The sequence below is a fragment of the Sceloporus occidentalis genome, unplaced genomic scaffold (genome assembly GCF_023333645.1).
Source record: "Sceloporus occidentalis isolate IW3139 unplaced genomic scaffold, rSceOcc1.0.p SCAF_15, whole genome shotgun sequence".
Taxonomy (NCBI): domain Eukaryota; kingdom Metazoa; phylum Chordata; class Lepidosauria; order Squamata; family Phrynosomatidae; genus Sceloporus; species Sceloporus occidentalis.
In genome coordinates, this window is record NW_028316995.1 from 17,640,530 (window position 1) to 17,666,533 (window position 26,004).

Sequence of the window (26,004 nt, forward strand, 5' to 3'; positions counted from 1 at the left end):
GATTGCCAAATTAGGGAGGGGGGCAGAGTGGCATATCTGGGAGGCAGAGTGTCATATCAGGGGGTATAGGGCATATCAGGGGGCAGAGTAGCAAATAAAAGGAAATAAAAACAAGAAATGCATTTTTCTCAATCATAGTTTTTATTAAATATGACAAAATAGTTTACATGTGAATTAATATTTACTACTAAAACTTTTTTAGGTATTAAAACCTAGTTTGAGAAATTTTGTGTTTGAGTTCTTGTACCTCTAAAATATAGCTTTTATTATTATTATTTCATTATTATTATTATTATTATTATGTCAAAGTAAAATAAGAAGGCGATTAGAGAAATGCCATTGTGATAAAGAGTAGGGCTGAAACAACTAATCGATAAAATCGATAATAATCGATAATGAAAATCGTTGTCAACGATTTTCATTATCGATTAATCGAATCGATTTTTATCTATTAGAAAAATTATAATCCGACTTCAAACAGAGATCGGATTATAACACTAGAATCCAGATCCCCCGCAACGCTGCAGGGGACCTGGATTCCCCTCACTGTCGGCCGGTCTCTCACTTCCGTCTCTCTCCCCCTCCCATACACCCCTCTGACTCCTCCCCCCTCCCATACATCACTCTGCCTCTCTACCCGGCTCCGTTACTGACTTCATAGAAGCCTCAGCGTAAGTGAAGGGCAGTAACGGAGGCTGTCTGTGCGCATCGTACAGACCCCCACCGGCTGACAGAGAATCATCCTCTCTGTCAGCCGGTGGGGGTCTGCATCGCACAGACAGCCTCCGTTACTCACCTTCACTTACGCTGAGGCTTCTATGAAGCTTCAGTGAAAGTTCCTGTCAGTAACGGAGCCGGGTAGAGAGGCAGAGCGGTGTATGGGAGGGGGGAGGAGTCAGAGCGGGGAGCCACCCTCCCATACACCACTCTGGCTCCTCCCCCTCCCATACGGCACTCTGCCTCTCTACCCGGCTCCCTGGTGTCTTGTGAACCTCCGTGGCTGACAGGAGGCAGAGTGGAGTATGGCAGGGGGGAGGAGGCAAAGTGAAGTATGGGAGGGGGGAGGAGGCAGAGTGAAGTATGGGAGGGGGGAGGAGGCAGAGTGGTGTATGGGAGGGGGAGGAGCCAGAGTGGAGTATGGGAGGGGGCAAAGTGGTATATGGGAGGGGGAGGAGGCAGAGTGGAGTATGGGAGGGGGAGGAGCCAAAGTGGTGTATGGGAGGGGGGAGGAGCCAGAGTGGTGTATGGGAGGGGGAGGAGCCAGAGTGGTGTATGGGAGGGGGAGGAGCCAGATTGGTGTATGGGAGGGGGAGGAGCCAGAGTCGTGTATGGGTGAGTTATAGTGGTGTATGGGGGGTATTATGAATTTCAGGGCATATAGGGGGTATAAGGCATATCAGGGGGGCATAAAACATATCTGGGGGTAAAAGGTATATCAGGGGGCTCAGTTGCATATCACTGGCATATAAGAGGTATAAGGCATATATGGGGGCAGAGTGGCAAGCTGGGGGTCAGATGTGCATAACCGGGGGCAGTTTGGTAAATAAAAAAAAATTTAAACAAGGCTTTTTTCTCATAGTTTTTATTAAATATGAAAAATAGTTAACATATGAATTAATATTTACTAATAACTTTGTATTAAAACCTAGTTTGAGAAACACTGTGTTTGGGTTCTTGTAGCTTTTATTATTATGTCAGTAAAATAAGAAGGTGAATAGAGAGAGGCCATTGTGATAAAGAGATGAAAGTGTAAATTGTAAGTTTTTATTACATTATTTTAAATTGAAATTTTTTTTTATTTTTTTATCCGATAAATCGATTAATCGAAAAAATAATCGGCCAACTAATCGATTATTAAAATAATCGTTAGTTGCAGCCCTAATAAAGAGATAAAAGTGTTGTGTGCACATGTTAATGTAAATTGCAGGTTTTTTATTCTGCAGTTTGTTCATTGAATTATATTAAATAAAGAAAAAATTTGCATATTATTTTTTCACGAATTAATCGATTCATGGAAAAAATTATCTGCCAACTAATCGATTATGAAAATAATTGTTGGTTGCAGCCATACTTATTTATATACTTAAATGTTTCTCTCTCTTCTCCCCTCGGTATACATACTGGGATCTTAGTAAATCATCTTAATGTTATATTCTTTCACAGAAGAGCTTGGAATTTTACCCACACAGGCCATCTAATGCTATAACGCTTGTCAAAAAAACTCTGCAAACCTTTTAACCACAAAAATGTACTTCCATTTGAGATTTGAAATATATATTCTTTTCATATTTTGCAGGTATTTTTCAGTAAAAATGATCTTTACCTCCATTAGCAAGCTCTGATCTTCTGGCACAGGGCAAGACTCCACCGCTAATGAGAACTGCTCCAGAGTCACTAGAAGGAAAACAAATAATGACACCGCGTTAAGGGCTGGGTACGTTTGATTAACATTTAGTGTTTATAGAATGTAGCAATTACATCATATCACAAACTGTGCAAACCGTGTTTGGTAATATATGTACACTAGTTCAACGCAATTCCAATAGCAATGCCAACCCAGGTCTTTTGTCTGTAGCCCACACTTGCCTAGCTATAAGCACTAACTGGAACTCTGTAAACATTGTCTGCCAACGACATAGTCCATATTAGCCACTAGGACTAGAGTAAGATGACATGGTTCTTAGTGTATGCATTCCAAGTATGTTAGTTATATACTCTGTGTACAAAAATACATATATAACATCATTATTTATTGCTTTATATAGTGCCATCATATTCCGTAGTGCTGTACAACTGGTAGACAGGACATAACAAGTAGTATATAAAATAACAATTTGCCTTACAGAAACAGTAGGTAAGGAGGGCCCTGCTCAAACGAGCTTAAAATCTAGAGGGAGCTGGGGTGTATTACACAACAGGTAAAGGTAAAAGTACTGTTGTTAGGGATGGAGCAGCCACAATAGTAAAGGTATTACAGGAGAGGGACTAAGTTGAGCTAAAGGAATATGAGAGGGGGATAAAGTAGAATGTTGTAAACATCCTTAAAGAAGTGGGTCTTGAAGGATTTTTTGAATGACCAAAGGCAGAAGGCAGGGGAAAGATGAGGAAGGCTGAGGAAGAGCATTAAAGAGGATAGCGGCAGCCCTTTAGAAATCTTGTGCATGAGAGCTTGATATAGAGGATAGAAGGAGATCATTGGATGAGCGGAGAGACCGGTTAGGAGTGTATTTAGAGATGAGTGATGAGATGTAAGTAGGGGAAGTAGGCCTCGGTGTCATCCGCATACAGGTGGTATTAAAAGCCAATGGATGGCACATAGTAAGAGGGTAACTGTGCAGATATTTCATATCTGATAGGTTTTATCATTATAAGGTTTTATTATAAGTATGTGGCAAAGTCAGAGACATTAAGGTTAGTGGAAGGCATAGCAGTGATAGGTTGAACGTGCAAGTCCGGAAGAGCGAGTAGTACCGAGTAGGAGCTGGGGCTACATCCTCAAAAGCAGATTTGACGGTGGAGTTATAGAGAGAGGTATCGTTGTTAGGTATGACATGGAGATCTGTTGAGAATTTCTGAAGGTTAATAGAGCTAAGGTCTCTGGTTAGGCAAGGTTGGATTGCAAGGGAGTGAGTAGGAGGCAAGGTTAGAGAGCATGATGGGAAGTGGTGGTCTGAGAGGTGGAAAAGGGGAATTAGAGAAGTTAGATGAAAGAGCGTGTGCTAGAAAACAAAAAGGTCCAGGGTGTTACCATCATTATAAGTAGGGGGGTGGTATATAACAGCAGTGGATAGATAGATAGATAGATAGATAGATAGATAGATAGATAGATAGATTCATTTGAGAGAAAAATACATTGTTAAGCAAGAACCAAATGGAACATGATGGCCTGACATTAATGTGCACACCTAATGCAAAAATCTGTTATCTCTACAACCCACATCTGGAAACAAAAAAAAAATACCAACAAATGATCTACATGCAATTGGTTAATTAGTATAATCCCTGATTATTAAATAAGGTAATATTCTATAAAGTAGATTATTGTACAAACAAAAATCAATTCATGATTTAAGGGTTAAATGCCACACGATTATCTCTATTTGTGAAGTTATTAATTAAAACATGGATTTAGCAATGGTGTGTCCGATAGAAATGAGGTCACCATTAGTCAATCTTTATAACATGATTGAACATGGTGTTCCAGATAAGGGGTAAAATATGCTTTATTGTCAAAGACTGACACAACCCGTGTCTTGGAATATACTATGACACATGACTACTTCAGGGGCACAGGTGACTGGAAAAAATCCCTTTTTGAGCTATGGCTTTTTTTGAGCTTACTTAGCACGGAGGATAAAATGAAATGTCCTTTTTTTAAAGTTACATATCCTACAGGCTCAAAATGGAACAGCATATGCCTAATGGCTGTCCGGAAAAAAAACCCTTTGTATGCATGCCTGCAAAATAAGATTTCAAAAAGTAATAAATATATTTATCCTACTCAAATAAAACATTCAAACAGAAAATAGAACTAGTGAAGACACTTAATGGCGCTTTCTGTAAAGTGGCAAAATAGGACTGTCACATTTCTCATAACATATTTGTTTTCGTCAAATAGTTTCTGTGACCTACAGAAACTGTATCCCATTGTGCGACAAAAATAACAGCAATAACAGTCATAACAAGAACTCCCAATCATTCCCAGCTATTGTACCTACAGATACTATAAAAAAAGGTATGGAACTAATATTTTAAGTACCCTAATCAAGAAGGATTTAGAGGGTCCCCGATCTCAAACAGATATCATAGAAATTATATTTCTATATAAATGTCTGTTGAATTTGACCCTTGTCAAAGTTCCTTGCACTTGCCCATTTTTCCTGCTTCTAACACATCAATTTTGGGGACGAAATGTTCACTTACTGCATAATATATCCCACCCACTGACAGGTGCCATGATAACAAGATTATCAGTGTTATTCACTTGACCTGTCAGTGGTCATAATGTTATGGCTGATGGATGCATAGTACTTATGGTTGCAAGTTTGTATGAGAAACATACATTATATAAAAAATTTAAGAGAAATGTATGTACCTCTAACAAGCATATTCTCACTATCCCAGCTTTTCAATGATGCTCTCAACCAGCTTTAATTACTCTCTCTCTCGGAAGCCTACCAAGGTTTCTTTTAATCCCCAACCTTCTTAATAACCTCATCCTTCTTGCACTCAACTTCTAATATGTTTGCTAGATTTTTGACTGTATATATTTTTAAACGAAAGGAAAAAAGCTAATAAAAGTGTCTCATTAATCTATGACTTGGAGCCATCATAAAAACCTGTGAATTGGACTACAGTAGAAAATTAGAACTTAATTTGTAAAACCAATTGTAGGCATCTTGAAAAGTAAACACTGTAGAGTGGAATACCACTTTCACCACATGGTCACCTAATTATGGTATGTTAAACCTCTTTGCAGGTGAAGAGCTTAAATGTTTATTGTGCTGCATACCAAAGCGGCTTTGTTTACAAGGAAATACTCGATGTGTCATGCTCACAACAGACAGTGTCAGTCTACAACAGAGTATAGCAATGTGTGTATGGGGGAAATACCAGCAGTGAGAAAGAAGACAAAAACATCTCTATTAAACACTCAATCTACTGATCTGGAGAAAGATAAAAGCCCCAGACCTGATGAAGTAGTGTTTAGGGTGCCATACACTTATACCCAGTGAGGTCTGTGGGTAAGTTGCATATGGTAGATAACAGTGGGTTCGTTTAGAGAAACAATATCTGACCTTTAGCACTATTTCAGACTACAATTTCAATGCTTCTTATTTTCTCTGTGATCTGTTTTGCTCAACCTGCCAACAGTTCAAGGAGATTGTAAGCTCGTTTGAGCAGGGCCCTGCTCACCTGTTGTTTCTGTAAGTCAAATTGTTATGTTACATACTACTTATGTCCTAGCTACCCATTGTACAGCTATGGAATTTGATGGCGCTATATAAAACAATACATAATAATAATAAAAAAAGATATCTGGCTTAGCACTATGGGAGAGGGGCCAGAGGTAGAATATTATTAGGAAATAGTGCAATATTAGTAACAATATACCATTCCCAGTGTATTTACCATCTTAATATAGATCAGCATTCCAATGTTGAGTGCTGAGAGAGGCCTTTCCGTGGGCCATATACGTCTACATTTAATTGAAATGTAATGAAATACAGCCTAACTGTATTACAAAAACACACTTGGCAAAACTAAGGTGTAGAAAGTCATTTCTATTAAATTAATTATATTCTGTGAGTTTATAGATACCATATGTCGGTACTTAACATATGCCAGCCACTAACATGTGAAATGTTTCCTAGGGAAAATGGACTGTGTGATCACCCTAGGTACAGTAGGCTGAACACTGGTGATAGCCAAGTGGTAGAACTATAGACAAGACCTTTAAAGAGATGGTGAAAGTGTGCCAAGTATATTGAGGAAGTAAAGTATCTTACTTATATCTTAAACATAAAACACAACCCCTTTTGTTGTGGTGTATTGCTGAAAAAAGTTGATTCGATATAAGAGGGAGTTATCAGAGTCTGCAAGACAGTTGTGGTTTCAACTTCACTATATATTCTGGCCCATCTCCAATAACCTTCTGCTTCATGAAGAGCATGAGCAGCCCTTTATAGAATAGTTGAATCCATGAGATTTCTTCTAACCCATTAAATTACGCAATATGAACATGTTATAATCAATGCACACACTTTATTGGTCAAATGTGATACTTAAAAAAAAAAAAATGTTGATCATCTTGACCCTGTATATTGGTAAATAACAATATAACAACATGTCACACTGTATGTGTCCAAATAAGTAACTAATGTTAACAAAAATTGCAATATACTGTACTACTGGATGGAGATACTCAGCTAGTTGTCTTAATACCAAAGGTACAGGTATTGTCTATTTCAATATTTTAGGATATACAATTCTCATTTAACAAGAAGAGTTTGCAAAAGTTTAAAGTCAACCTTATTAAGTCTGCAATCTATGGGCGGATGTGGAGTCGGTAATCTCTAATCTTTTGTCCTAAAGTTCTCTCACTACCATTGCAAAAATTTCACAAACCTATCAACATTAATCAGCAACTTAACAATAGAGAGAAAAAAACCCATGAAATTACAATACCTTACTTCTCCATTGCAATACACACATATATATATATATATATACCGTATATAAGCACACCTATGATACAGCATTTTTTATATATGTATACTATATAAATATTTTACATTATATATATATATATATATATATATATTATACATATATAAAAAATGCTGAATTTTATATCTTATTTTATTCTGTGTTTAGGATTACTTTATGTACAGAACTGTGAAATGTAGAATTTTGGAGGAACACTCCTACAGTTTCTCTTTTGAATTTACTTAATATGAACCAACTTCTTGTAATATAAATAATGATCACAAAAATCTATATTTAAAGTTCTCATAAAATGCACAAAGGCACTGCCTACCAATACAATTTTACTGTTCTTAATTTGCTTTCGTTATGACTGGAACAGAAAAGGAAAGTGATTTTGTACCTTGGAACAACGTGTTAAAAAATTCCCAATTTATATTACAAGTACAGGGTAAACAAAGGACGGCTGCCGCTTCAAATGGAACATTTCCCCATGCTGTTAGTACATGCTAGAGTGCAGGATTTCATATACTTTATCATAACAGTTAACTAAATGGAGAATGCAACAAGCGCAACAAATACCGGATAATATACACTTAAAAATTGCGTTCGTTTTTGCTTCATTCATATAATGTTATCGCCCTCAGGACAAGTATTTCATGCAGTAAAGTCAACAAGTGGGTGAGGCTCCAAAGCAGGTGCCGCTGTAAGAAAAGTTTAGTAGGCTTAAAAACTTGGCAGCCAGGTCCAAACGCCGCAAGAAATCAGAGAAAGCTACAAAAGTAAATTCAGGCCATGACATCAAGTATATAAAAAAAGAATGTGAGGTATGCAGAAAAAAGAATATAATTTAATATGAAGCTAATAATTAGACATAAACAGATAGCAGACAAAAATAAAAATATATTTTTTTCCCAGATTCAGTGGAATATTAACCATTGCTGATAAAGTTTGGTGTTATCTTTACCTTTAGGTATTAACATATAGTGCCATTGTATGTATTTTTTGTAATAGGACAAACTATTAGACACATTTCCTAGTGACTCATTTTATCTGGATATATCAGCCATAGCAATTCGCAGTGGTGAATACTGGCCTATGGCCGCAGGTCCTCAGCGTGCCACTTCTAAATGGGCTGTTTGGGAAGATTATAGATTTCCCTTGTCGGTCACCCACTTAGACTACGGAAGTGCCAATCCGGTGCTGGGCGTTATTCTGAGACAGAGCACTGTGATATTATGTCATATTTCGGCAATACGCAGAGGTATGTCACTAGGGCCACCTGCCATATGGCAGGCATTTTATTTAAACTTGAGCTGAGGTGTCCCTTTTAACAATAGCTCACAGATAAACTAGCAAGGAAGAACAATCAAAAAGATCCTGGAAAAAGGAAGTTAAGATTTAGTGCCTGTACATATACATATATTTATACACACACGAGTCTCAAATACATATGTTGCTTATTATAATATTTAATAATCATTATAGGATTTGGGAAGGGAAAATTATAAATAATTTCACTCATCTCATTTTCTCTGCTAACATTATAAGATTGTTAAATGGCTAACAAGATGTCCAACAGGTGCTGGCACTTTTAGCTATATCCAACTAGCCCAGTATACACATAACCACAAATGCACACACTGATTGTTGAGCCACACACCCATTTATCACTAAATGGGTTAAACAAAGTTATCTATTATTAAGCAGACTAAATCCAGCTGCTAAATATTTCAGCAGCTGGTTAGCTCCGCTGCAGTTAAGGTTACAGAGCTATTCTGCTTCCTATGGACTGAATTTACCAGTAATGTCTTAATAACAGGAATAATAATTGGCTCTTTGTCCTACATTCGTATTAGTCCTTTGTGTAATCTTGACAGGGAGACCCCTAAAATAAGGGGCATAACTGCTGTCGATGAGCCAGGTTAACTGCTACTCGGGGCAGGTTGATTATTTCTAAGTGTGATTACTCAAACTGCTTCACTTTCTCCCCTGTTTGGTAAATTTACTGCGTGTGTTTCAATTTTGGTTTACGTTTGATATATTCTTACAAAAAGACATAGTGTAAGCTTGCAAGAGCGCAGAACTCCCTTCTTCAAATACATTATTTCAACCTTCAAGCAATAATTCTACCTGGAGAAAAGGTCTATGGTTTGGCCCACTACAAGTTATCACAAATGTCTAAGACGTTCTGTAAGGTCTACGTTTGTTTGGTCTGAACCAGCATAATGATATGATAGGTCAGCAATATATGTTTTTTAAAGATAGCTAACATATTCAATAAATCTTTTTTACGAAAGCATTATTTGTAATCTGTTCAGTGTTTGACATACTATGTTCTATTGAACATTGGACAAATGATACTGAAAACCACATCCGCTATATTTATAGGCACAACACGCCGTTCTTCATTTTAATGTTGTTTCAGTTGTTCTAAATTGCTTCATCACCTTTTAGATGTGTGTTATAAAAGTAATGGTGTATAGTGCATGGAAGTTTGAAACATGGCTGCTGGGAGAAGCTGCAGTAACCCCTGGCTCAGGCATGACTCCTTAGGGCACAACAGCTAAAGCAGCCATGGAGGTCACTGGCACCACCTCCTTCGTGGTCTATGCGTCAGACTGTGAAGTAAGAATATCTAGTGGAATTGACAAGCATACAAAAGAGTAAATTTTCTTCCCTAGCCGATTGTTGCAGATAACAATCAGAAAAAACAAATGACCAGAAAACCTTTCACTTTGTGTCCTTAGGACCTCCTTGCATGAATACTGGTGGGAGAAAAATGTGTTTATTGCTTTTTGACAGCGTTGACTGAAATGATCAAAGATCCTCTCCTGTTTATATGAGGATAACCTGAAAACTGAAGCCCTGTTCTATATATGCATTCCAACCCTACGTTTTATAGATGATTTCTATTTACTGAATTTGATGGATGTTTTCAAAGAAAGGCCGTCAGTTCAACCTGAACGATTACTGTTCTTGTCCTTAGGTTACCTCGAGCACTGTTTAGATCTGTCCTGTGGTGTTGTTGGCGATTTGCCGTAGACCTGATTGATTTCAGCTATATATATGTAGATTACCACTATTGATAAAAATGGTTATACAACTGAAACATTGTATGGGTATGTTGTGATACACAGATCAAGTAGTCATGCGTGTCTTTCAATTTTCCTGTAGTGAAGATCCTATAAAATGAGCATTTTGTAGCATTTCTATACCATTTAAAGCATATAATTTGTAACCAGATTAAAGATATTATCAATTTTCATTATTGCATAATTACGTTGTAAGTACTTTAATATAGATTTTTTTTTTACCTGTAATTGAAAAACAAATGGCTATTTACCTTAAGAAGCCCCAGCTCCAGAGATGCAGACTATCAACCCCTATGTGCATTGCTGTTTGTGCGGGTTTTCTCTACTTAAACCTTTCAGTTCTAACCACGTATGTGATACTAGTGGACCCTAGAAGCCAACTATGTATCTCATATGAGGTGGTACACTAGGGTTTGCCATAAAGCGGTTTCTGCAACGTAGATAGAGCGCACAAGACTGTTACAGAGGAAAGAGGAGAAAGCTACAGATTGGTAACAAGAATGACATCCGGTCGCTGCCTTTAGAAGCTTTCTTGGTTTTTATGCCAACAAAGTATTCCTGGCAAAAATGTCAAGCTTACGGAATATTTTTCAAATTCCCCTTCTTTGAGGTTATAACCTTGGAAAAGATGGATGGAAAAATTTTGATCTTATTGTAAGGAACTGAGAAAGGGCTGTGTTGCACACTTATTTAATAACAAACTCTGTGACCTGCTGGACAGATGGCATGTAAAATGCAGAAGCTACTGACCCCTGTGGATGTGAGCCAAGGCCAGTGTGACAACATGGTGGAGGCATGAATTCCAGGCACTGAAAAACTCTTCCTTCTGGGTCATTACCTGACATGAGAAAATGAAAATGCACAAGATTAGTAACTAATACCACTAAAATTTGAAATGCTGCATGATGAGGTTTTTTTTCTCCAGTTAGAACTTTAAGAAGAGTGTTAATCGCAGACTAACCGAATACCACAAAAACCAACTGGTTTCAAACTGGATAGACTTGGAATTGTTAAGAAAAGTGCAGCAATGTTAAAAACATTACTTTACATCATTCTTTAAAGAACAATACAGTGTAATAGCTACCATGTACTATTTAATGAAACCAATGGCAGTCCAGTAAATGCCAGAACTGTGTCTAGTAGTCTTGTGAAAGGTAAAACGACAACTATGAACACCATAGTATATTAACATAACACATTACCTAAAGTCAGATTTTATATGTAATCTTAAAATAGAAATAACAAACTGTGTATGTTTTCTTACTGGTAATAACTAGTCATCAAGATATTGACAGCACGTTAGCATTTCTTAAATATGGTCCACATTAGGCCCGTCTACCACCAACTAACAAAGGTGCTTATTGTCAGCAATCATCTTCTCTTATAATGTACTATAATATTGGTTGGTCTAAAACTACCCCATATTAATGAAATCCCTACAGGAGCACAGGAGTACTAATCAAACTAGCGCAACAAGGAGTTCTTTTAACCAGACTTTTTATTACCCTGTATTCATCACTACTAGTGCAGTCACCACGGCAACTAATCCTAATTGACTTGTACTGCTTTGCGCAACAATTTTACTTTATACTTGATCCCTCCTTTACTGGCATCAGACACCGCAGAAGTGCAATGCTGTATTTTTACAATGGGAAGGCTAATTCTTTCTTCCCTGGCTTGACACTAACTTCAACAATATCTGTCACAGTGTGTTATTTGCAGAATAACAAACAAACAATGACCTAAGTTGATCTCCCTCAAACAGCTACCGTATTACTGGCAAACAATACGATTTCAGATGATATCAGGCTTTGTTTAATTTCCATAAACATAGACCTTTGATCTAATGTTGTACCTCAAAACAAGTGGAGTTTCTTAAGATGCAAATGTTTAGTGTAAAAATATACCGTAATACGGATGGCATCTTTTAAACAAGCATGTAATGTAATTTTATTTCTTTAGTGTTAATCCAAACAGTAGAATAAATGTATTGGATTGCTACAGTCTTTTTTTTTCTAAAGGGACTGTAAAGTGTGGAAGAAGCTAATAAAAAAATATTTTTTAATTAATAAATCAATGTGCTTTATTTATGTCTGGAAACCCAAAAAGTAGTTATACATTAAAAATGATTAACAACCACACTCATTTTAAGAGCCGGTGGTTTACACCAATTCTAAATGAGCTTCTAAGTATTGCTTATCTGTAAACACTATTATCCCAAATTGTGAAACGGGGGAATCGGGTGAAGTGACAGGTCTAGTGCTTTTAATGCAGGTCAGGGGCACGCTAAAGTGTGTGCGTGGCATCCAGGCACCACGGGAAACTAAGGTGGCCAGAGGGGTCATATAACGTGACATTACAAAACTCAGATGTATTAGCACTAAAATAAGGGCTCTGCACAAGGAAAAATGGAGGTTAAGAAATGTATGCTGCACGACAGATGGAAGAGAGAGAGAGGGAGGGATAGTAAGAGACGTGGAGCATTGTTTGTGTTAACGTATAGTGTGAAAATGTGTATGTAAGTGTATGGTGTTAGAGTGAGTGTGTGCATTAGTGTATGGTGTTGGAGAGTGTGTTTTTGCATGGTGTTTGTGTGTGAGGGTACAGTATTAGCGTGTTAGACAACGCTCGAAAGAGCAGAGGCGTAGTCAGCAAGTCAGGTCGGGATTAGAGAAGCAAAACAACTGGTCAGGTCGGGACCAGAAGAGCACGAAAGACAGCCGAATCAGGAACCAAGGAGCGAGGTCAAGCAAACCGGGTCAAAAAACAGATAAACACAATCAAAGTAGAGCAGAAGCAATAACACAAACTCCTGTCCTACAGAGTCCTTAACAACCATGCACCACCTTATATCTCATAGCATGGGATAGCATCCTATCCACACCTAAACGCCTACTTCATTCATCTCACGACCTTGGTCTCTCTTCTACCATCGTTACCTCTTCCCACGCCGGCATCCAGGATTTCCCCCTTGGTGTACCCCTCTGGAATTCAAGTACCCGTTCTGTCAGATTTTCATATGGAAATAGAAAGGTCTCTGAAATCCCTCCCCTTTCGAGAAGCACACAACCTTTTCTCATAACACTCTCAGCCAGCATCCTGTCTAAGCCATCTAAACTACTTCGACAGCTCATCCTGACTCAACAAACACATCCTTATCCAAGCAGTCCTCCAAGCAGGAAGATTGGGGGGGGTGATCACAGAGTGTGCTCTGATTGCTGTTTAGCCTCCAGTGTCTTCCCTTCCTTTACTGCCCTTCCCTCCATGCTATATGGGCTTATGTGCCTACTCAGAGGTTGTACAAGTGCTTGTATCCTGTTGTTTAGAAGGCTGCACAAGGAAGTGTTTTTCTACCTCTGTGCTGTGTGGTATATGTAATATAATGTCACAACAGAGTGGTCAAGTCATTGACTACACATGTGCTCTGCCTATTTTAGATTAGGTGACATAATGCTATGCCAATGCTTAATGTGAACAGGGTGTGACATCATAAAGGAATATAATAAAGAGTTTTTTGTTTTTATTTTATGATTTATTCATGTTGAGATAGAAAAAAACAGTTGGGCACAAGAAAAGAGTGTATAAGTGTCCTGGGCTCCTAGCTCCTTAATCCAACTTTAAGTGTGTGTTAGTTATTGGGGGAGACACAGAAGAAACACTACAAACAGGCAACACAAACCCTATGCTAGATCCTGATGCAGAGGTACTGATAGACTGTCCCTGGCCACATTTTCTGTTGGATTTCCGTTTTACTTAAACAGGGCTATTTGGAGTACATAGAAGGTACTAAGGTTCTCCCAGCAGGCCTGTATCTCTAGGATGTGGATCCAGTGGATGTCGGCTTTCAGCAATGGCAACTATAAATATGCCATTATGGTTTATCATTAAATGATTAAATGTTTCTTAAATAGTTTGGCAAATTTTACAATGCAATTATGAAGCTTTAAGCAAACCTATTACGTAAATATATCAGTGAACACATTACCTTGCGGTAGAGTCTGGCTGCCAACCCACGCTGTAGTACTCTTTCCCGAAAATTAACAGCTTTTAAAAGAAAAGTCAAGCTACTAATTTTGTCCGAGCTGAATGCCAGAAAGCTGCAAAAAAAGGAATATCATTAGTAAAATAAAATACATTTTAAATAGCTGGAAGCTGACCTGTGACAAAAATATATTTTTTTTTAATTAAGAAGGCATACATAATGTTCTATTAACATACTTTAAACATACACCGATCAGTCATAACATTACGGCCACTGACAGGTGAAGTGAATAATCTTGTTATCGTGGCACCTGTCAGTGGGTGGGATATATTAGGCAGCAAGTAAACAATCTGTCCTCAAAGTTGATGTGTTAGAAGCAGTGGTCAGTACCTATGAAAAAGTAGTCCAAGGAAGGAAAATCAGTGAACCGATGACAGGGTCATGGGCAGCCAATGCTCATAGATGCACGCAGGGAGCGAAGGTTGGCTGAAAAAGTTCATCCTGGTTCTGATAGAAAGGTGTCAGAACACATAGTGCATCATAGTTTGTTGTGTATGGGGCAGTCTCTTAAACATATTTATATAAATATATAAGAGAATATGTATCATAATGTCCTGATTGAGGGATCTGCATGCTTCCCTCTTTCTCCCCATGAAGTCACTATTTATTCTTAAGTGGTTCAGGAAGGATCAGGGAGGAAAATAGAGATAATTTCAGGATAGGAGATTGGTTGAATAATGTTGCCTCTCTGCCACCTAACGGCTTCTGTCGACGTTAGTTACGGGCAAGCCAATTTTTAAACTAGATATCTCCAAAAAAATAATACTAATTGATAAACAAAACACACAAACAAAAAGGTGACTTTAGTTATGCTAAAATATGTGATGGCATGACTTCTCCTTTAACCAGTAATTCTATTAAAAAAATAATAAAAGCTTTAGCCTCATAGTCTCCATTCACGGCTATGGGCATTAAGGGTAGATCATAGATCACCCTCTAACTGCTCCTAAATTAATGCTGAGTGCAGTATTAAGACACCATATCCCAGCGCTCCGGGGGGAGGTATGCCCTGTGTGACCCTCACTGGGGGAGGGGCCTCCCAGGGCGGTCCAAAAATTGTTCACAAAGGGTCGGTTCGACTGACCCACAGAGGCAGGAACAGAGCAGGGTCAAGTAATGCAAGGTTATGTGACCCCACATGTGCTAAAGTGAGGCTGCTCGCAGCAACAAGGCGAGAAGGGGAGCGATGATGAGGAGTGGGGAGGATAGGGAGAAAAAAGTAAAATCGGAGGAGAGATAAAGAGAAATGGAAGAGATCAGATAAATAATAAGAGGAGATATAATGAGAAAAGGGGATAAAAGGAACGGGGAGGGAGAAAAGGGAACGGGGAGGGAGAAAGGGGAAAGGGAGGGGAGAAAAGGGAAAGGGAGGGAGAAAATGTAGGGAGAAAGGAGAGGGAGCAATAAAGAGGAAAGATAAAAAGGAGATATACAGAAAGGGAGGAAATAGAAAAAAGGTGAGAGAATGAGGATGATAGATAAAGAGAAAGGTGGTAAAATAGAGAACAAATAGAGGTAAAAAGAAAGGGAAGAGAAACAGAAAGGAACGAGATTGAAAGAAGAGAAAAAGAGGAGGAGGGATAATGAGAAGGGAGGTAAAGAGAAAGAAGAGAGAAAGAAAAGGGGGAAGATAAAAGAGAAATGCGAGAGATAGAGGGAAAGTGCAGGAGACATAAAGAGCAAAGGGAGAGCTGGGATAAAAAGAAATGTAAGCGATAATGAGAAGGGGAGGATCAAGAGCAGACCTGAGACCAGGGCCGGCCCGACAATGGAGCCGAGTGGGGAAGCCGCTCCAGGCGGCACTTTTGAAGGGGCGGCACTTCGCTGCCCCAAGCCCTTTTTTTTTCTTTCTTTCTTTCTAAAGCGAAAGAGAGAGAAAGGGGCGCCGAGTGGTTTTCGCTTACCAAGCTGTCAGTACCCGCTCGGCGCCCCTCTCTCTCTCCTCTGCGGCGAGTCTTCCTGTTCGGTCTCGGTGCCGGCTTGTAATGCTGAGTGCCGGAAGATTTCCGGCGCACAGCATTACAAGCCGTTACCGAGACTGAACAGGGAGATTCGCCGCAGGACTGCTGAAAGGTAAGTACAAGGGGGGGGAGAAAGGGTAGATAATATGGGGGGGGGTATATAATGGGGGGGGTGGCAGAGACGGAGGGAGAGGAAGGGTAAAAAAGGGGGGGGGCATTTTAAAATTCGCCCCAGGCGGCATTTTGCCTTGGGCCGGCCCTGCCTGAGACCACTGTAGGTGCAATTTGGTGTGCGGGGTAAATCCTGTGGATGCAATCTGGGAAATCCTGTGAGTGCAATCCTGGTGCTTGGGTAAGTCCTTTTAAAGTTAAAATGGGATGTTTAAAGCAAATAGACTTGGTTTCATATTTAAAAGAGGTTGCTGGAAATTGAATTTAGAAATGTTGCACTAATGTTTGTATGTGTGTATATATTTGCACATCTCCCAAAGCAGACTCCACTACCATAACATCTGCTGTGGGCTCTGGCCCCGGGTTTTTTGGAGACCTAGCAATACCCCTTAACAAGAATGATGCCACATGTAAGAAGAACTTGCACAATGGCCAGATTTGTATCAATTCCCTTAGAGCAGCGGTTCTCAAACTGTGGGTCGCGACCCCTTTGGGGGTTGAACGACCCTTTCACAGGGGTCGCTTAAGACCATCGGAAAACACATATTTCACAATATATAAATCACATAATTTTATGGTTGGGGGCAGGCCCGGACTGGGACAAAAAATAGGCCCGGGCATTTAAGCCTGAGCAGCCCATATTTATTTATTTATTTATTGTTAAAGCCCACCCTTCATGTACCATCTTTGCATTTAATCATTCACACAAATCATTAACACATTCATTAATGCAGTCTCACAAATCATTCAAGCAATTCATCCACACATGAATTCATTAATTGTCATACGCATTCACACAATTCATCCACACATTTATTCATTCATTCTCATACGCATTCACACTACCCCCTCTCATCATCTTATCTGCCCCTTCTCACTATGTTCCCCCTTTTCACTATGTAACCCCCTTCCCCACTTCTCAATATGTACCGCCTCTATCTATCCCCTCTCCCCCTTTCTCACTACCTAACCCCCCTCTGCCCCTTCTCACTGCAGCCCCTTCCCTCACCCTATTTACCTTGTTGCCAGAGCAAGCAGCAACTGAGACCGCGCCTGTGGCAGGGCAGGATTGACTTAGGGGCTGATGGAGCTGCAGCTCCAGGCTCCTACCTTAAAATAGGCCCAGTCAGGACCGGACTGACTGGGCCTATATGGCCGCATTAAGGCAGAGCCCCTTAAGCCCGCCGCAACTGCAACCGGGTCCGCCACTCTAAGGCAGAGCCGGCCTTAGGTGTTCTGGCGCCCTGTGCGGACTACTCCTCTGGTGCCCCCCCATCCCAAAAAAAGAAAGGAATAAAAACTTGTAACAAAACTCCCCTTTCTCACTATCTATCCCCCTGTATCACTATCTACCACCTCTGCCTCTTCTCACTGTTATCATTATATACTGAGGCAGACATTGACGGTGGTACAGCATAATACTTATCACTATATACTGAGGCAGAAATTGACGGTGGTACAGCATAACACCTACCACTATATACTGAGGCAGACAATGACGGTGGTACAGCATAACACCTATCACTATATACTGAGGCACACATTGACAGTGGTACAGCGTAATCCCTATCACTATACATTGAGCCAGACATTGACAATAGTGCAGCATAACCCCAATCACTATATACTACGCCAAACATTGTTGTGGTGTAGGCCTACCACTTAGTAGTAGGGATGCACCGAAACGAATTCTGGACTGAAACCGAAAATGCAGCATTTACCTGTCCGAAACCGAATATGACCTCCCCACACCATAAAAAAACCCCTTTTATTTAAAGTAAGTAACACACCAAAATAGGACAAAACAATTAAAAAACAATATTATATGTATATATATATGATTGTTAACAGCAATCACATTCCTATCATGCCCAGGCATACCCAGATTCCAGGATGTACTCGCAGACTTGGCATGATAGGAGTATGATTGCCCTATCTACCCCTTCTCACTCCCTTCTGCCCCATCTACCCCTTCTCACTCCCTTCTCCCCTATCTACCCCCTTTCCCCCTATCCACCCCCTTTCCCCCGTCTCACGCCCTTCTCCCTATCTACCCCCTCCTAACTATCTACCCTCTCCCTCTTTGAAGTTCACTTACCTTTCAGGAGTCCTGCGGTGAGGGTGCAGGGCCTCTGCCTCCCAGCTCTGCCACTGTATGGAACAGTATAGAGTGATGGGAGTTATGATGTACTTTTAGAGCATAATTAGATCATGAAAAAGACATTGGAAATGGTACAGCATAACACCCATCACTCTCACACACTTACCAATCCACACCTATATACCAATCCACACGTATATACCAATCCACACGTATATACCAATCCACACGTATATACCAATCCACACGTATATACCAATCCACACGTATATACCAATCCACACGTATATACCAATCCACATATATATACCAATCCACACATATATACTAATCCACTCTCACTGAATATTTTCCTACCTTTCCTCTTTTCTCTTTACAGCTCCTTTTCCTCCTCTTCGCTCCTCTTCTTCAGTTCTTCTGTCTTCTCTGTCTTCTTCCGGTTCAGAGGGCACGGACAGCGGTGGGCGCGGCTTCAGTGTTGTGCGCCGGGATCTAACAACAAACCCCGGCGCACAGCAGCTCTTGCCGCGCGGATCACAAGGGAGCGGTATCGGAGGTCTTTAGCAGACCTCCGGCTCCCTTGAGTGATTTTAAGCCGGGTTGAACCCCAAAGGCCGGTCCTGCTCTAAGGGGCCGGGAAGCCCCCACCAGGCCGGCCTTAGGGGTTTGCGGCCGCACAGGGTTTAAATTAAAACATCGGGGGGTTTTTTCAACTTTATTTAACATCCTCCATGTTAAATAAAGTTAAAAAAAAACTTTATTTAACATGGAGGATGTTAAATAAAGTTAAAAAAACCCCGATGTTTTAATTTAAACCCTGTGCGGCCGCGTTAATGCGGCCGTAGGTAGGGTAGGGGCCTGGAGCTGCAGCTCCATCAGCCCCTAAGTCAATGCGGCCCGGCCCACCGGGCAAACGCCCGGTGTGCCCGATGGCCAGTCCGGGCCTGGTTGGGGGTCACCACAACATGAGGAACTGTATTAAAGGGTCGCGGCATTAGGAAGGTTGAAAACCACTGCCTTAGAGGTTGACTTTACTGCATTTCCCAGAGTACATTAAAGGACACAACAGAAGATATAGGAATCACACAAAATACTTTCAGTGGCCAAGACAAGACTGCCTAGTCTCATAGCAGTTCAGATAAGGACATTTCAGGTAATAAATCAGCGTTAGGAACAAAGCAGATATTTGGCACACAGTCATAAAGGGTACTTCCTCTGTGATAGCAGAATCACCTTATGTTAAAAGGTGGAACATAAGATTCTATGTGATGGAACAGAGCCAAGGAACATTCTCTGTCACCTAGCAATGCAAGAGAAAATTATAGAGAACCTTATATCCACTACGGCTTAAATGGAGCTGATGACGGATTATGTTCATGTCATACTCAATAAGATAACTGATTTGGGATGCTGGAACAAACCAGTACGTAGGTCATTAATAAACTGAGGCTACATTGAATTCTGACTTTTCTCAGTTAAGTTCTAAACCTACGTATTAAAAAGTTGAAGGCCCACATTAACAAATACACATATATATACCGTAAATGCATCATTCTGTTGAACAACAATTTTGTTGCAATGACTCCATCCCCAATTCTGCAGTATGATGCGTATTTAACCTCACTACACACTATATGTGTGAATCTAGAACTCTTAGCTTGTGGCACTTGTGCCTGTTACAGCACTATAAAAAATGCCACACGATCCTCTTTGTCTACATCTCATGGAGCGTTCATGCAGCTTAAACAAATTTGTATTGTATATAATAAGTACCATAAATTCATAAATATAAAATAATGTACTTCAGATGTAAAAATCCAAAGGAATAATATAGTATTAGGGGTACAGTAAACGAGGTAGTTATGCTGCTTTGGACAATGGTTCACAGCACCGAGATATGGCTGACTGCTTTTCATTTGAATCTCTCATCACTGTAATTGCTCATTTCCTTACTTTCAATCCCGTGACTATGAATCATAATACTTTCAGGTATTCAACATTGGCTTGTTTCCTCATTTTAACAGAAGGGAAATTTATATACCATATTCTGCATTTTCACCTGCGGTGTGCAAGTGAATTTGTAAAGCACAATGCTTTTTACTGCAAAACAGATGAATTGGGTATATTGAGAACAATTTGCAGTATAAAAATACCTCCAAACATTTTTATTTAAGCTCAGTTTTAAACATTATTTTTAAATGAACAGTCTAGTATCTAAAATTGTGCTTTTATTTTTAATACATATTGGCGTAGATTTTGCATGAACGTCAATGCATTTTAGGCATTCCTTTAGGTAAAGCAAAACTATTACTGAAATTTGCTACAAAGTCTGAAGAGATACATGAAAAGTGGATGTGATGCTACATAAATTTGGCCAGATTTCCCATGAGGACGCTTTTAGTGCTTTTTAAGTTAAATGTAAGTTCCTCACAGTATTAACATAACCCCCCCCCAATAACACACTAAAAATCAATTTTTTAACATACCATACAATTTTTTAGATATTTAAAATAAAAATAAATAATTCCAGCATGATCTATGTTTATTGTAGGCTTTTGTCTGAAGTACATAGAATGTATACGCGGTAAAAAAAATAATGACTGGTGTGGTCACCCAAGTTCAAAGGCACAGCCAAGACATCTCAGATCCAATGCTGCATTTGTAATTGTATCCACTAATAATCAACATTCTGCATTCAACAGTATCTCGTTGGTAAATTTCTGTTTATTATTCACAAAGCATTACTGAACATTGAGGAGAAAAAACCCAGTGAAGTTAAGTTGAGGAAGTAGTGTATTTTTGATCATGCCTGGCAGGGCCAAGCCTAAGGTCACCGATGCCTCACTTCAAAAAAATCTTTTGGTGCCTCCCAGGTGGGTGTGGTAATAGTGCTAACCCCTCCCCTTAACAAATATAACCCCTCTAACCACACCTATTTTCTATGACACCCACTCCACTACTTTGGGCCCTCCCTCGACTTCACCATGTGATTCGCTTCCCACAATGCCAGCTTTGACCCCAAACAGTTGGTCCGTGCAATCTTTCTCACCAAACACCTTTCCAGTGCCATATTTACCTCCAAACTGCTTGCCAGTGTCATTTTTGGCCCAAACAGGTCATCAGTGACATATTTGCTCCCTAAACAGCAATACACTTAATGTGTCAGTGACATTCGGTGCTCTGAGTTTAAAGAAGCTGTTGAAATAAAGGGGCAAAGCTGTCAAATCTGTAGCTATCTCCTTTTAGAACAGAAAATTGTGCCCCCGCTATATATTTATACAGAGGTTATTTTAAGGAAAGTAGGTAGATAAATAACAAGGAAGTTTGTGATATTAGAACTGCAGAGTAAAAAAAAAAGTAAAAGAAATTTCAGATTCAGATTTTGAAACTGACGGTGGTACAACGTAATTCAAACTCATAATTCACAACACAAGTCACACTCAAAAGACTTGGCCAGCACCCAAGTCAAACTCAAAAGACTTGGCCAGCACCCAAGTCAAACTCAAAAGACTTGGCCAGCACCCAATGTTAAATCCAAAGGATTTGCTTTGCACCCAAGTTAAATCCAAAGGATTTGCCCAGCCCCCATATTGCATCTACTCCTTTCTTACTTTTCCTCATTATCTCTCCCTTATATTTTTTCTCTTTAGTTCAATATTCTTACTACCTTTCCCAAAGCACCGGCACCACGAGGCAGCGGCCTTGCTCTCCCACCACCAAAGTCATGGCAGCGCCGAGGTGGGTGGTAGCAGGGAGCGGAGGAGAGAGGGGTGCTGCATGGTAGCTGAAAAGGATTTCATTAGCGACTGCTCGGGCCCCTCTCTCTCTCCTATGCTTCCTGACGCTTGAGTGCTGTGCCTCCCGTGCTCTGCTGCCTGGCATCCCGTAAATAGACTAGTTTGCTCTTTGTCATTCTAAGCGTTGTAGGTAGATGTTTCAGAAACATTTTATATATTATATAAACCTAAAAACTATACTTAAGAAATCAGATGAGATCCACATACATGTATGTTTCACAATACACATGCATTTGTGTTTTTATTTAAAGGTAAAATGCACCTCACGAAGCTTTGTATGTTAAATTATATTTTCCTCTCTTCGATACAGTCTGCTCGATGCAGCTATGTTTTCTGCTTGTTTATAGCAATAATCGGGTGAGCTCATGCATGTTATGACAGTTTCAGTTTTTCACTACTTCAACAATATGTAATCACTTTCAGTGGTTATTGGTCTCTCGACTGATGTTCTTGATTTGTTATTATGTAATACTAGAATAGCCATACTTTTACATTACAGCGTTTGCATGTTTTTCTTATTCTGCTACAAGTAATCATAGCAGTATGACCAAAGTAACTTGCATAAGACCTCAAAGTAGATATATCTACTGCAAAAAAAACAAACACACAGCTTGATAAAAGGTCCTTGAGGGTCAAAACGTTGCCTGCTTTATGCTGTAATAAATTACTATTTCCATTAAAGAGTTGCAGGGTTGCCATCAAAGGGGTACAACCGTTACAGATGTAAGGGCCTGGCAGTACTAATTAGAGAGGGCTGGAGGTGCCCTCACTATGTTGAACATGCGACTGCTCATGTCTGGTAATGGAAGGGGTTAATTATCTGGGACTGCTCATCTCTGGTAATGGAGGGGTTAATTGTCTGAGACTGCTTAGGTCTGCTAATGATCCAGGGACGCAGTAGGTGGAAAGTGAAATCAAAAAGGTGCCATTCGTGAAAGGCCACATCTCAGCATGCTACAAAGTTTGCACACAGTGCCAGTGCTCAAATGCACCTGGAAGAGATTGAATTGCTTCTGATTGGGTATTTGGTAAAAATCCTAAATGTGACAGCACTAGGTGAGGTAGTGGGTGGTCTGGTGTTTCTTCAGAGATTTCACATCTGTGAAATCTGTGGTTTTTATAGTAAAAGGTACAAGGTCACTCTGCTTTGGCTCTCATTGGCTAAGTTTTGCTGCTTGCCCGGTGATGTCTCATGCACACTAAAGTCTATTGTGTACGGAAAGCCCATGTCAGTCTCTAGCTGGGTTAGAGGTCCTTCAGCTGCTATCCATGGCAGGTTTCTAGTAAAAGGAACCTAACTGACAACATGGTGTCACCATGCTGACAATCCGTACTCTTCGTAAACCAAGGGTGTTACAAATGCCATTAATTTAACTAAAGAGGATTTTTACTCTAAGTAAAGATTTAAAGATTCATGTCATGAAGCCCAAATAAGTCAATTTTTACAATTGGTAAAAACTCCCTTCAACTTTGTAGTTTGTAACAAGCTATTTAATTTAATATGTTTCAGATGGTTATTTTAAGGAAAGCAGATAGATAAATAACAAGGAAGTTTGTGATATTAGAACTGCAGAGTAAACAAAAGTAAAAGAAATTTCAGATTCAGATTTTGAAACTGACAGTGGTACAACATAATTCACTCTCATAATTCACAACACAAGTCATACTCAAAAGACTTGGTCAGCACCCAAGTCACACTCAAAAGACTTGGCCAGCACCCAATGTTAAATCCAAAGGATTTTCCCAGCCCCCATATTGCTTCTACTCCTTTCTTACTTCTCCTCATTATCTCTCCCTTATAGGTGCTCCTTGATGCTGGAAAAGGCATTATCACCAAACTGTTCTTGGATGGTTGGGAGAAGTTGCACTTGAAGCATGTGTTGGTACCATTCTTTATTCATGGCTGTGTTCTGGACCCACCCACTTTGCTGAGAAGCAACCTCACATGGTCTCAGAATGCTTTACTGTTGGCATGACACTTGGAAAGGGGATTCATCAGAGAAAATGACTTTACCCCAGTCCTCAGCAGGCCAATCCCTGTACCTTTTGCAGAATATCAGTCTGTCCCTGATGTTTTTCCTGGACAGACTTTGTTGCCCTTATTGACACCAGGCCAACCTCCAAAAGTCTTTGCCTTACTGTGTGTGTAGATGCACTCACACCTCCCTGCTGCCATTACTGAGCAAGCTCTGCACTGGTGGCACCCCGATCCCGCAGTTAAATCAACTTTAGGAGACGGTCATTGTGCTTGCTGGACCATCTTGGGAGGTCTCATGCGTTCTTTACAATAATCGAGAATCTCTCTCTTTGAAGAGTTCTTGATGAGCCGATAAATGGTTGATTTAGGTGCAGTCTTACTAGCAGCAATATCCTTGCCTGTGAAGGCCTTTTTGTGCAATGCAATGATGACAGGTCATGTTTCCTTGCAGGTAACCATGGTTAACAGAGGAAGAACAATGATTTCAAGCACCACTCTACTTTTAAAGCTTCCAGTCTGTTATTCTAACTCAATCAGTATAACAGAGTGATCTCCAGCCTTGTCCACGTCAACACTCTTACCTGTGTTACCGAGAGAATCACTGACGTGATGTCAGCTGGTTGATTTTCATGGCAAAGAGGGACTTTGCAACTGATTGCAATTCATCTGATCACTCTTCATAACATTCTGGAGAATATGTAAATTGCCATCATCTAAACTGAGGCAGCAGACTTTGTGAAAATTTATATTTGTCTACAGAGTAGATGTCATTGATAAACAATAACCCAATTTATGCTTATCAACACTCCCTGATTATATCACCCTACAAAGCACTATATTTAGTATGTTTTTTGTATACTTCTGGGTTTGGGGTAGAAAGGTTGTTTTATTTTCCTGCTTTTAGTGGTAGGGTACAAGGTATTGGGAAACAATTTTTAAAATTTTATTATTTTTGTGTCCCTCCATAGCCCTGCATTGTTGATAGCAATGTTTGTGATCAGGCTGCAAGGGAGGGATTAGAGACCCCAACAGGCCATGGACAGATCCTTCTGATTCTTTACTCAGTCCTTCCGGCAGGTTCAGCAGTGACACCTACTGGAAGGAAAAGTCTGATCACATCATCAGGCATTCACACAGTGAAGGCATACCAGTGCTGGCAGGGAGCCAGGCATTCATACTACATTATGTATCGAAAAAAAGCTGGATGTGTAAAAGATTGTAAACTCGCATGCAGGACCCTCTTTATCTAATGTACCAGTTTATTTTAGCCTGTCAGTTCTAGTTTACAGTTTCCATATCCTTTGAATGGATGTACTGTAAGAAGTGCTGCGTAATTATTTGGCACTATGTAAATTAAAGATAATAAGAATAATACTATTATGCCCAAAGGTTCCTCTTCACCCTTTTTATGTAACAGTATGTGTATAGGGTTGTTAAGAGTTAAAAACATGCTAATATTCTGCACACCCCACTCAATCACTAGGGTGAGATCATTTCCAACTGATTTATATGAAAGTTTTTTTTATTATGATCTAGATTTAACAAATACAAATCAGTTTTAGACAGAATTGCATACCAAGCTTTTTTCAACACAGTGAACATCAATTAATATTTAGACAGGTATAGAATATAGCCCCTTGCATATCCCTGGTA

At 39.8% G+C, this 26,004-nt stretch overlaps 1 protein-coding gene across 1 annotated transcript in view; it reads right to left on the reverse strand.

The window, feature by feature from the left end:
- ACOXL (acyl-CoA oxidase like) overlaps nt 1-26,004 on the reverse strand; it is a 110,965-nt gene that overhangs the window by 29,962 nt on the left and 54,999 nt on the right. The window contains exons 15-17 of the mRNA XM_089481531.1: nt 14,287-14,398; nt 11,052-11,139; nt 2,324-2,394 (exon numbers count right to left, since the gene is read on the reverse strand). Of these exons, the coding sequence (XP_089337657.1) occupies nt 2,324-2,394; nt 11,052-11,139; nt 14,287-14,398 (271 nt within the window). The remainder of the gene's footprint in view (nt 1-2,323; nt 2,395-11,051; nt 11,140-14,286; nt 14,399-26,004) is intronic.